At 41.3% G+C, this 13,004-nt stretch overlaps 1 protein-coding gene across 1 annotated transcript; it reads right to left on the minus strand.

Moving 5' to 3' along the window:
• Nucleotides 1-4,903: 4,903 nt before the first annotated feature.
• Nucleotides 4,904-12,344, minus strand: SBDS (SBDS ribosome maturation factor). Its single transcript, XM_021700326.1, has 5 exons — nucleotides 12,014-12,344; nucleotides 11,227-11,356; nucleotides 9,375-9,575; nucleotides 7,631-7,795; nucleotides 4,904-5,656 (listed from the first exon to the last, which is right to left on the minus strand). Exons 1-5 carry the CDS (start codon nucleotides 12,139-12,141, stop codon nucleotides 5,528-5,530), a joined length of 753 nt encoding a protein of 250 aa, XP_021556001.1. The 5' UTR covers nucleotides 12,142-12,344; the 3' UTR covers nucleotides 4,904-5,527.
• Between the last annotated feature and the right edge of the window lie 660 nt (nucleotides 12,345-13,004).

Raw genomic sequence — 13,004 nt, forward strand, 5'->3', positions numbered from 1 at the left:
AAACTATTATAACATTGTATGTTAACTATACTGGAATTAAAAAAGAGAGAGAGATACCAACAGATTGTTTTCCTTAAAGGTTGTAGCAATTTACACTTCCATCAGGCAATGCATGAAAATACCTGTTTCTCTACATTCTTGACAATATCAGAATTAGTCTTTTACCTTTTCTCCAATATGATGGATAGAAAATGATTTCTCATTACTTTGTATTTCTCTGAGAGAAGTTGACTATCTTATTCTGCATTTATTTCAAATTAGTGTCCATATTTCCAGTGCTTGGGATGAGGATAGGACCTTTATACTGGTTTGTCCTAACTTGTTGGCATTCCACCTGTCTTACTCTTCCAACCATATTTTCTTTAAGCTTTCTTTTTTTTTTTTTTTAAGATTTTATTTATTTATTTATGTGTGAGAGAGAGAGAAGCAGCATAAGAGGGGAGAGGGCCAGAGGGAGAAGCAAGCTCCCCGCTGAGCTGGGAGCCCGATGCGGGACTCGATCCCGGGACTCCAGGATCATGACCTGAGCCGAAGGCAGTCGCTTAACCAACTGAGCCACCCAGGCGCCCCTCATGGCTTTATTTATACACTTAGTTCTATAGTGCATGTAAAATTCATTTTTCTCTATGTTATGATGTAGGAGTCTGTGTTAGATATAAGACATTATGCAAATGTTATTTAGCAATCAACCATTTTTTGTTCACCATAATGAAACATTTGTAATCTATAGTTTCTACTTCTATCTTAACACATTACCACAAACTTAGCAGTTTAAATACATTTCTCGCCTTGAAGTTTTGTATGTCAGAAGCTCATTCAGTTTTTTTTTCTTTTTTTTTTTTAGATTTTATTTATTTATTTGGCAGAGAGAGACACAGCGAGAGAGGGAACACAAGCAGGGGGAGTGGGAGAGGGAGAAGCAGGCTTCCCGTGGAGCAGGGAGCCCGATGCGGGGCTCGATCCCAGGACCCTGGGATCATGACCTGAGCCGAAAGCAGACGCTTAACGACTGAGCCACCCAGGCGCCCCTCAGTTTTTTTTTTTTTAAAGATTTTATTTGTTTGATAGAGAGAGAGTGAGAGAGGGAGAGCATGAGCTGGGGGTGGGGTGGGGAGGGGAGAGGGAGAAGGAGACTCCCCGCTGAGCAGGGAGCCTACTGGGGGACTCGATCCCAGCACTCTGGGATCATGGCCTGAGCTGAAGGCAGATGCTTAACCGCCTGAACCACCCAGGTGCCCAGATGCTCATACAGTTTATGTCAGAAGCCCAGTATGGGTCTCACTGGGCTAAAATCAAAGGGTCAGCAAGGCTGTGTTCCACCCCAGGGGCTCCAGGGGACAATTATTTCCTTACTCTTCCAGGTTATTTCTTAGAATTTTGTACCTTTCAGCTGTCCGTTTCCTCGATGGCTGTCAGCTGAGGGTCCTTCCCAGCTTCTGGAGGCTGCCCTCTGAGTTCTTTGGCTCATGGTCCCATTCCTCTGTCTTCAATGCCAACAAGGGCAGGTAGAGTACCTCTCATGCTGCAACCCTCTCCTGCCTCTTCTTCCCCTGAGCTTCATCTTTCAACCAGTCTGCTTTCCTCTTCCATTTTTAAGGGCTCATAGGATTACACTGGGATCACCTGGATAATCCAAGATAATCTCCCTATTTTAAAGTAACTTTAATTCCATCTGCAAAATTTCTTTTGTGTGTAGAGAAGTATGTTCACAGGCTTCAGGGATTAGGGCATGGGCATCTTGGTTGGGTGGGTAAGTGGAAAGGGCATTATTCTGCCTACCAGAACTACTTTTTTTTTTTTTGACAGAGAGACACAGCGAGAGAGGGAACACAAGCAGGGGCAGTGGGAGAGGGAGAAGCAGGCTTCCCGTGGAGCAGGGAGCCTGAAGTGGGGCTCGATCCCAGGACCCTGGGATCCTGACCTGAGCCGAAGGCAGACGCTTAACGACTGAGCCACCCAGGCGCCCCAGAACTTCTTTTATCATATATTAAGTTTTCATCTATTTTGGGTTTGGGCCCCACATCTCTGGGCTCTGTTCTGTTTGTCTATTCTGTGCCAATTGTACATTGACTTGATCATAGCGGCTATATGGACAGTTTTATTATTTGGTAAGACAACTTCCTCTTGATTGATCTTTCTTTTCAAAATTGTCTGGGCAGTACTATCAAGCCTTTGTTCCAGACTCCTAATCCCAGCCACAGTGATTTCGTTAGTAATTTTGGAGTTGCCCTAGCAGGGAGTTGGGGAAGCAATCATTTTATTAAAAAATTCTAAACATTTTATATAAATTCTTATGCTAAACATTTTGTAAAAAATTCTTATGCTATTGGTCTCATAAACTTTGGGATTACTGTTGAGAATACAGATTTTGAAGTTCTGTGATAAACATTTTATTAAGGACTAGCTGCCTTCCTCAGATTGCTTGGGAGAATGAACCATTATAAATGAATGGTTCTTTTGACACAAAAACACACTATGTAGAGTTGCTCCTGTGAGAAGCAGCTTTGTGATAAATCAATACCTGTGATTGACTGCCCTGTGTCTTTGGATCAGGGGTTTGTATTTGCAAGCAGTTTGTCTTCTCCATCTGTGGCCAGTTAATGCCACAGGCTTACTCAGCTTTCCTGATGGAAGTTATAACAGCCAAATACATATTATTTTTAAACTAAGTTTTTTATTTTAATTCCAGTGTAGTTGACATTAGTTTCAGGTGTACAATAAATAAAGTGACTCAACAATTCCACATATTACTCAGTGCTCATCATGGTAAATATACTCTTAATCCCCATCATCTGTTTCACCCATCCCCCCCATCCACCTCCCCTCTGGTAACCAGTTTATTCTCTATAGTTAAGAGTCTGTTTTTTTACTTTGTCTGTTTTGTTTATTCATTCGTTTTTGTTTTTTTTAAAGATTTTATTTATTCATTTGAGAGACAGAGAATGAGAGAGAGCGAGTACATGAGAGGGGGGAGGGTCAGAAGGAGAAGCAGGCTCCCTGCCGAGCAGGGAGCCCGATGCGGGACTTGATCCAGGGACTCCAGGATCATGACCTGAGCCGAAGGCAGTCGCTTAACCAACTGAGCCACCCAGGCGCCCCGTTTTGTTTTTTAAAGTCCACATGAGTGAAACCATATGGTATTTGTCTTTCTCTGACTTACTTCGCTTGACATAATACTCTCTAGGTCCATCCACATCATTGCAAATATTCTTTTTTAGGGCTGAATAATATTCCATCGTGTGTGTGTATCACACATTCTTTATCCATTCATCAGTTGATGGAAATTTGCTTCCATAATTTGGCTATTGGAAATAATACTGTAATAAACATAGGGATGCATAGATCTTTTCAAACAGCGTTTTTATATTTTGGGGTACATACCCAATAGTGCAATTACTGGATGGTATATGGTAGTTCTATTCTTAATTTTGCGTGTGTGTTTGTGTGTGTGTGGGGAGATATCTGTGCAGACCAGAAACCACCAAGTGGCACATCAGCATGCATTCGTATGAAGGGTGGGAAGCCTTAGCTCAAAGCGTGACACCTATTCTAGCTTGGAAGATGGATTTGACAGTCATCAGCTGGACAAACTAGTCATCTCCCATGCTCACTTCTGACAGCCCTCACTGAGGTAGCATGTATCACTCCACAGACATTTATTCCACATCTACTGGGTCCAAACACCAATGGCTCATCTCCTGCCCTTGAGTAGCTCACCATCCAGCATGCCAAATCGGAATTTAAGCAGCTCTCTAGAACACAAGGCAGGGTGAAATCCAGGCCTAGGCGGGGATTTCAAAGTGGTGTGAGGTCCCACGGGCTGGAGTGATTGTGTTCGGGTACAAGCAATGATTCACAGAAAAGAGCGGTGCTAACAGGAACGGGTTAATTCTAAAATGTCATTCTGACCAAATGTACACAATATAGCTTGCATTGAAAAAAGCAACAGAAACAGCTCACTCCTTCAAACAACCCATTATAGCACCATTCCTGGGAGAATGATTGAGAACGAAAATTTTTAACCACTTTTGAGTAATGAGATTAACATATGGTAGAAATTTTTTTATAGGTTCAGAAGTGTGACTCATTATAATGTGATCTACATTTGACATTTCTTAAGGTTCCAGTTTTTTAGGAGATGAATAATGAGAATGAGAAAAAAAGTGATGTCTAACTGTTGAACTTTCCAACTCAAGATGCAGCTAATAAACATTTCTAGTGACTACGACTTCCAACCTGAAACAGTCTTAAGCTGGAGATAAAGTGTAAACTTCACTGGTTAAAAATTATTTTCTGGGCCCTCGAGTTTAGATCAGTTTCATGAAACAATAACCTGTACCAGTAAAATGTAATCGGTCAGAAGGCTGTCTTAAGGATTGCTATCGAAACAGTAATTCAATTTCAGCATTACATGAAGTGTGTGTTCCAAAGATATCCAGCAGTATTTCTTCTAATGCCATGAGAAAACAATTTTGACTTCGCAATTTCAATTAATTATTTTAAAATGGGCCATTTCTGAGAACTTGTATTAGCAGTGAATTCTGTGTGCTTATAAAACCCATCTGGACCTGCTCAAGTCAAAAACTTCTGTCCACAAAATACAACCATATGTTAACTTTGAGTGAATCCCTAATTTGTATTCTAGAACATCTCTTTTGAAGATAAGTAGATTTAAAAAAACTTGCATGTTGTCCACTTAAGTGTTTTAAGTACTAAAATAATTATATTCAATTACTTCCCAAATAACTAAGATTTACCAGGTGTCCATCAGAACAGGCCCGGCTCTAACCACTCCTCATAGGATTTATTTCATCCTGCTGAGAACTCTCCAACCCTACCAGACAGAAGGCAGAGCAAAGGAAGGGGGCTTGGAAGCGGTCTAGAAATACAAGCCACAGTTGAATAAAAATAAAGAGTGGTTTTATTGATTATATATAATAATTCCGCTATATTAATATATGTTATAAACTTTAAGGATTAGAAACAGATGACTTCCTTCTTTAGCGAGAATAATCTAGGTTATGGCAGCATGTTCAGTGAGTATTACTTCAGTCCTGCAGTGGTCACAGAGCTAGCTTTCAGATAATCAGGAAGTCATCATCCAAGCTATGTATTAGGCCACACATTCCATTAAGACATTATGTTTTCTTCAGCAAACACTCTTTTTATCATATCCTCCTACATTTATCTTATTATAATGTACAAAGTTTAACTTTTTACCCCCAAGACCTGCCTCAGATAACCTGCACGCTGCCAAGTACAAGGCATGACATGGCAGCAAAAAGCTACTCTGCCCTCTGTATCTTGGATTTTTCATTTTTGCCTAAAACCCCACTTTATGATTAAAACTGAATGAATCCTCCCACAGTGGAATACGTATTAGGAAAAGTCTTTTTGTGTACACATTCCCACAAAAATGGAAAATGTCAAATAGTTTGAGCAAGTATTTGGCAGACCACAGAAAGAAGAGAGGAGCGTGGGAAAAGAAAATGCTTTAGTGTTTTAGAGCTGAGGGGCTTGATGGACGTCATTCAAATTTCTCATCTCCTTCTTCCACATCTTTCAAGTTGAGTACTTCCAACGAACCTTTGCCTTTTGTCTCCTTTTTCATTAGCTCATCGATTTCTCGGAAGCAGCCCGGGTCAATCAGACACACCTGAAACATGGAACACAGCTGCTCACCTCATGAAGACGAGCAAGGCAAAGGAACACAGCGTTAACTTCCTCTAGGACAAACACACACCACTTTCCGGAGGTCCCTACTGCTCGAGTCCTACAGTGCAAGAGCGAAGACAACGCACAGGGCAGCAGACTGGGTTCCAGTCCAGCCTTTGTCTTTTTCTCCCCCGAATTTTTATTTAAATTCTAGTCAGTTAACACAGTGCAATATTGGTTTCAGGAGAGAATTTAGTGATTGATCGCTTACATATTAACACCCACTGCTCATCATAACAAGTGCCCTCAATACCCACCCCCCATCCAGCCCATCCCCCACCCACCTCTCTCCATCAACCCTGAGTTTGTTTTCTATCATCAGGAGTCTCTTACGGTTTGCTTCCCTCTATCTTTGTCTTTTCCCCCTTCCTTATGTTCATCTATTTTGTTTCCTAAATTCCACATGAGTGAAATCATAGGTATTTGTCTTTCTCTGGCTGACTTATTTCGCTTAGCATTATACTCTCTAGCTCCACTCATTTTGTTGCAAATGGCAAGATTTCACTCTTTTTGATGTCTGAATAATATTCTACTGCATATATATACCACAACTTCTTTATCCATTCCTCAGGTGATGGACACTTGGGCTCTCTCCATAGTTTGGCTATTGTTGATGATGCTGCTATAAACATCAGGGTGCATGTACTCCTTCAAATCAGTATTTTTGTATCCTCTGGGTAAATACCTAATAGGGCAATTGGACTGTAGGGTAGTTCTGTTTTCAACTTTTTTTCCCCCCCCAAGATTTTATTTATTTGACAGAGAGAGACACAGCAAGAGAGGGAACACAAGCAGGGGGAGAGGGAGAGGGAGAAGCAGGCTTCCCGCTGAGCAGGGAGCCCGATGCGGGGCTCGATCCCAGGACTCTGGGATCGTGACCTGAGCCGAAGGCAGACACTTGACAACTGAGCCACCCAGGCGCCCCCTTATTTTCAACTTTTTGAGTAGTCTCCATACTGTTTTCCAAGTCAGCCTCTGTCTTTAAGTATGCATGTAAGCCCTGTGACAGGCATTCACCTCCCTGAGGACCTCTCTGGATTCCTTGGCTGTAAAGTGAATGGGACTAGAAAACTATGGTTCTTTTTGTACTAAAATTTAGCATGCATGAACATTTATAGTTTAGTGAAAGCACCGCTTTTTATTGACAGTTGAAGGAGAAAAAGAAGCTTGAAGGCCCATTTAGAAATTACCTGTGAAGTTTTGAAAAAATTTGAGAACTTCAGAATGTCTGATGTGTTGCTTCACACTGAGTGGAATGCTCAACAATCCCAGTCTAGAGCTCATCTAAACTGAAGCTGTTGCAAAGTCTCAAGGCATGAATTTGCAGACAATGGAATCTATACTGTGTCTGACACTGGGGGGTGAGGACGTAAGACACAAGGCTTCTGTTGCTTCTACAAAATGTCCTGTGGTAGGGGGCGCCTGGGTGGCTCAGTCGGTTGTAACATCCAACCCTTGGTTTCGTGTTGGGTCGTGAACTCAGGGTTGTGGGATTGAGCCCTGGGGTTGGGCTCCAGGCTCAACAGGGAGGCTGCTTGAGATGCTCTCTCCCTCTCCCTCTGCCCCCCACCCCCTCTCAAATAAATACATCTTTAAAAAGAAAAAAAATGTTCTGTGGTAAATAAGGCTGTCCAACTTTTAGTCTTATTTCCAATTTCCTCATAACAGAAGACTCACTGTAAAATATATTCTTATCCAAAATGAGCATGAACTAACAACAACAACAAAAATCCTAAGTGTGCTTAACTACAATTTAGTTTTACCTAGACCTTGACATTTTTACTTAGTTCTATGTAAGAGATTTTGGAAATGTTTTATTGTTCATACCCTCTAAATGTTGGTTACACATTTATGACTAAAGAATAGACTACTTTGGTAACATGAACACAAAAGAATAAGAGTGTTTTCATCTCACAATTTCTAACTGCTGACCGTAGTCTTCACTCTCTATGACTTTGATCAGTGGCTTGAGCTTTTCTTTCAGCTTCTTCCCTTCATTCACTGGAAGAAGGAACCGGAGTCTCATGTGAGCACGTTCAATCTGCATTTTCTCCTTTAACTGCTTTATCACCTCCAAAGCCTAGCAAGACAAAATTGAAAACAATGGCCATTTCTTTGCTTCGTCTGCTGCATTACTTTAAGGGATTCAAAACAAAGCAGTTTCCATCTGGTTGAAAAGGCGATGGTTCTTGGATGGACACAGAGAATGTAAGCAACCGTAAGAAAATATAGGTAAATTGGACTTGAAGATTACCAACTTTTGTGTTTCAAAAACCATCAAGAAAGTGAAAAAACCCATTAAATAGAAAATATTAGCAAATCACACATTTGATGAGGTACCAGTATCTGGAATATAAACAGAACTTTTACAACTTGACAATAAAGACACAAATAATTTAAAAAATGGTCAAAGGATCTAGATAGTGTTTTCTCCAAAGATGACCCAGGGTCAATAAGACATGAAAATATGCTGAAATCATAGTTATTAGGGAAATGCACATCAAAACCAGAATGATACACCCAGGATGGCTATAATGAAAAAGGTAGATTAATTACAAATATTGTAAAAAATGTGGAGAAATTGAACCCTTGAACACTGACTGTGGGAATGTAAAATGCCTCAGCTGTTTTGGAAAATGGTTTGGCAGTTCCTCAAAAGGTTAAATATAGTTACCACATGACCCAGCAATTCCATTTCTGGGTACAGAGAACTGGAAACACGTACACACAAAAACTTGTAATGAATTTCACAGCAGCATTATTCATAATAGCTAAAAAGCAGAAACAACCCAAATATCCATCAACAAAATATGGTATTTCTATACATTGGGTTATTATTGAGTCCTAAAAAGGAATGAAGTACTAACATGTACTATAATAGGTATGAACCTTCAAAGGGCCACATTATTGTATGATTCCATTTATATGAAATGTCCAGAATAGAAAAGTCCACAGAAACAGAAAACAAATTTGCCAAACACATGTGAGAGGGAGGAAACAAGGAGTGACTGCTAATGGTGACAGGGTTTCTTCTGGGGGGTGATAGAAATGTTCTCAAATTAAGTAATAGGGAAGGCTGCAAAAACTTTGTGAATACACCACTGAATTGTACCTTTTAAAAAGATGACTTATATGGCATATGAAATATATAAATTAAAAAAAAGGTAAAATGCAGAGTTGAAATGACTCTTCAAAAATCCAAGTTTTGGGGTGCCTGGGTGGCTTAGTCAGTAAGTATCTGACTTTTGGTTTCGGCTCAGGTCACGATCTCGTCTTTGTGGGATCCAGCCCTGTGTTGGGCTCCATGCTCAGTGTGGAGTCTTCTTGAGACTCTCTCCCTCGGCCCCTCCCCCAGCTCATGCGTGCACACACACTCTCTTATATAAATAAATAAATCTCTAAAAAAAAAAAAGTTAAGTTTTATCTTTAAAGGTTTGATTTGGAAAGGAAAATGAGAACTGTAGTACATTTGTGCTTTGTTATAAAAAATTCCATTACTCCTCCCTATAACCCCCATCATTTCCTTCCCCTTCCCCAAAACCTCTACCCAACTGCTTCTAAGTAGTATCATGTTATTATTACAGACTGAGTATTTTAATGTTTTCGTCAGAGAAAACTGATTTTCATTTGGGTACTTTTTGACTTTAAAAACCACTCACCTGCTGTTTGGTACTCTTATTGGTTTTGACCGAATAGTGGATGTCCTTCATAGCTCTCTCAATAAGGATAACAGTGTATGGTCTCTTTGTTTCAGGGTTCACACACTTGTCAGCGACAATAGTTGCAATGTCCCTGAACATCTGCTCCAGCTGTGTATGCCGTTCTTTATCGGATACTTGAACCTCTCCTTTAGTCAAAATCTAAAAAAACCCCAACAGATTTAAAAAAGCAATGTCTTTATTGCACAGTATTTGTTAACCACAAGAATTAGTAACTTGGGGAGAAAATTAAATTCCATCCTTCTCAGCTATTGATATATAAGTAACGATTTGAGCTTCACCTAAGGGATACGCTGGATTATCTTGCGCTCTAAGATCTTAGGTGGGGAAAGGAGAAAAGGCAATCTTACAAAGGTTGTAAATGGTGAAATCCTTGAAAAGAAATTCTATTTTCAAGTATATTACACTAAAAATATATAAATGGACAAAATAAAGCAACTTAGTAGATGACTTAAATTTTGGAGGCTTGGCAAAATTGTTATGTCCTGAATTATTAAAAACGATGCTGTACAACAAAAACCCAAGTAATCTGATTAAAATGAGCAGAGAACCTCAACAGACATTTTCCCAAAGAAGACATACAGATGGCCAAGAGACACATGAAAAGATGCTCACACCACTCGTCATCAAGGGAATGCAAATCAAAACCACAATGAGTTACCACCTTGCACTTGTCAGAATGACTACAACAAAAAACTACCACCAAGAAATAGTAAGTGTTGGCGAAGATGTGAAGAAAAAGGAACCCTCATGTACTGCTGGTGGGAATGCAAACTGGCGCAGCCACTGTGGAAGACAGTATGGAGGTTCCTCAAAAAACTGAAAGTAGAGCTACCATATGATCCAGTAATCGCCCTACTATTTACCCAGAGAAAACAGAAACACTCATTTGAAAAGATACATGCACCCTTATGTTTACTGCAGCATTATTTTTAATAGCCACGATATTGAAGCAACCTAAGTGTCCACTGATAGATGAATAAAGAAATGGTGTGTGTGTGTGTGTGTATAAATACAATGGAATAATATTACTCAACCATAAAAAAGAACGAGTCTTCCCATTTGCAATGACATGGACGGACCTAAAGAGTATAATGCTAAGTGAAGTAAGTCAGAGAAAGACAAATACCACATGATTTCACTCATGCATAATTTAAGAAAGAAAACAAATGAACAACAAACGAAAAGAGACAAACAAAAAAACCCAGACTCTTAATTATGAGACTAAACTGGTGGTTGCCAGAGGGAAGGTGGGTAGGGAATGGGTGAAACAGATATAGGAGATTAAAAGGCATGAACTGCCAGTTATAAAATAAGTCACAAAAATGAAAAGAACGGCATATGGTTTATAATCAATAAGACTGTAATAACGCTTTTCTGACAGGTAGTGACGACGCTTATCATGTTGTACACCTGAAACTAATGTAACACTGTATGTTTATTATACTTCAATTAAAAAAAGTGATTTTACAGGGGTGCCTGGGTGGCTCAGTCCATTAAGTATCTGACTCTTTGATTTTGGCTAGGGTCATGCTCTCAGGGTTGTGAGATTGAGCCCTCCAGGCAGTGGAGCCTGCTTAAGATTTTCTCTTTCCCTCTCCCTTTGCCACTCCCCCAATCTCTCTCCCCGTCTCTCACTTAAAAAAAAAAAAAAAGTGATGTTATTCAGGTTGAACTACTGTAGAATAACTATTCACTCCCAAAAAATAACGTTTTAAAGTTTAACATACCTATAAGTACTTCTACTACAAAGAACATTAGAGTCAATTATGCTGCAGATGTTAGAACTCACCTGCTTACAGATTTCCGTCTGGTCGTCTGTTCCAAATGCACTGATCAGATCTTCCTTCTTTGCAACCTGACCTTTAGAAACATTTACAAACACTGAATGGGTCTGTAGAACTTCATCAAGGTCTTTTTCCCTTGTGACAGCAGGAGAGAAAACCCTAAGTGAGCACACTTGAAACTTGGAAATTCATTCACATTTTAAATACAAGATGGCAACGATATAAACAACAAATACTCCTAACCGACCCTCAGTGCGAGGGAACATTTTCAAAACTCAGTACCGCATTTGTGCTCCCACTTACTCAATGAGACAAACGTCACGGGAGTATGCACGAGACCCTGAACGGGAGCGGAGGGCGGGCGGCTGCCAGGGAATCCGATCCCTAGATGGCAGCAGCGGACACTACGCATCTCGGTGAAACTACTGGGCAAAGATCTGTGATCAGGATGTTCTACGGATAGGGGAACTATTTTTGGAAGGCTAGGTCCCAACGCTTTAATGTTATTTTGGCAAAACGACCATATTTTGGCGGTTTCTTGGCTGTAGCTTTTACGACACCAACCGATTAAAACAAAACCCCAAACCAACAACCTAAACCACACGAACCAAAGAAAAATGGAACCCTTGATTTAGGCGCTAAGCTCGGGAAGGACAGTGATTCTCACGCTCATAGCCGGAACAAATTTTCCGTTTCCTTCCCTGCCAAGACCCCAGTTCATTCGAAGACCAGGGGGTAGGCCGCCGCGGAGGCAAAAGTCCGGCCAGAGCCCGGAGGGAAAGGGTCACTCACACGCCGCTCCGCCAGCCGACGACTTTGTTTTTGTAGCAGGCGATTTCGAAGCGCTTCCCGGCGCGCTTCATCCGTACCACGGCCACATTGGTTAGGCGGATCTGGTTGGTGGGGGTGAAGATCGACATAGTAGCTGCTCACAGACGCTGGGTCCAAGGAACCAAGGCTAACCCGCGCCGCCGGCCTGAGGACCACCTGCGCCTGGCTGTAATGACCCAGCGGCGCGCGCGGATCGACCACTATCTGCTCCGACGGCCGCCACAATACACCCAGTTATCTTATTGCGCAGGCGTCAGGTGTCGCAGAAACCAGGAGAGAAAAGAGAGCAACAACGCCTGCGCATTGGGGCTTTTACGACATCGTTCCGCGCCCGACAGGAGAGGCGCACTGCCTTACTGTAATATACTTCCGCCAATGAGCTAAGGAGCTCTGATTGGCTGGTGAAGTTGATGTTTTAGTGACCGGGTGGAAACGTGGCGTCGGCACTTCTTAGTTCCGCAGAGTTCGGGGCCACCCCTCCCTTAACTCTTTATTGTGGGAAAATTGTGAGATTAAAAAAGTTGAGAAAAAAATATGATGAACCCCCATGAGCCCATCTCCCTGCTTCAACAGTTATCAGCATTTTGCCATTCTTGTTTCATTCTCCCTATTTTTTTATTGGAGTAGATTAAAGCAAATTATAAGATTTTAGCTTTAAATACGTCAGTCTATACTCCTTCCGGATGCACCCAACATCACCCAAGGTCCTTAATATCATCTAATAGTCCACAACCAAATTTCCCGAAATAATGCCTTTTTATCGTCGGTGTGTTTCAATTGAGGACCAAACGGGACCACGGATGGCATTTGGTGGAAAACACCCCCTTAACTCGCCCGCCATTTCCGCGTTTCTTTCCCCTATGCCACGCCTGTCTTGGCCTTGCTCCCCATTGGACCCGCCCCTTGAACCTCTGCACCAATTCGGGAACTTTCGGATGCGCTCCGGCTTCCT

This window comes from Neomonachus schauinslandi, chromosome 5, assembly GCF_002201575.2.
Source record: "Neomonachus schauinslandi chromosome 5, ASM220157v2, whole genome shotgun sequence".
Taxonomy (NCBI): Eukaryota; Metazoa; Chordata; class Mammalia; order Carnivora; family Phocidae; genus Neomonachus; species Neomonachus schauinslandi.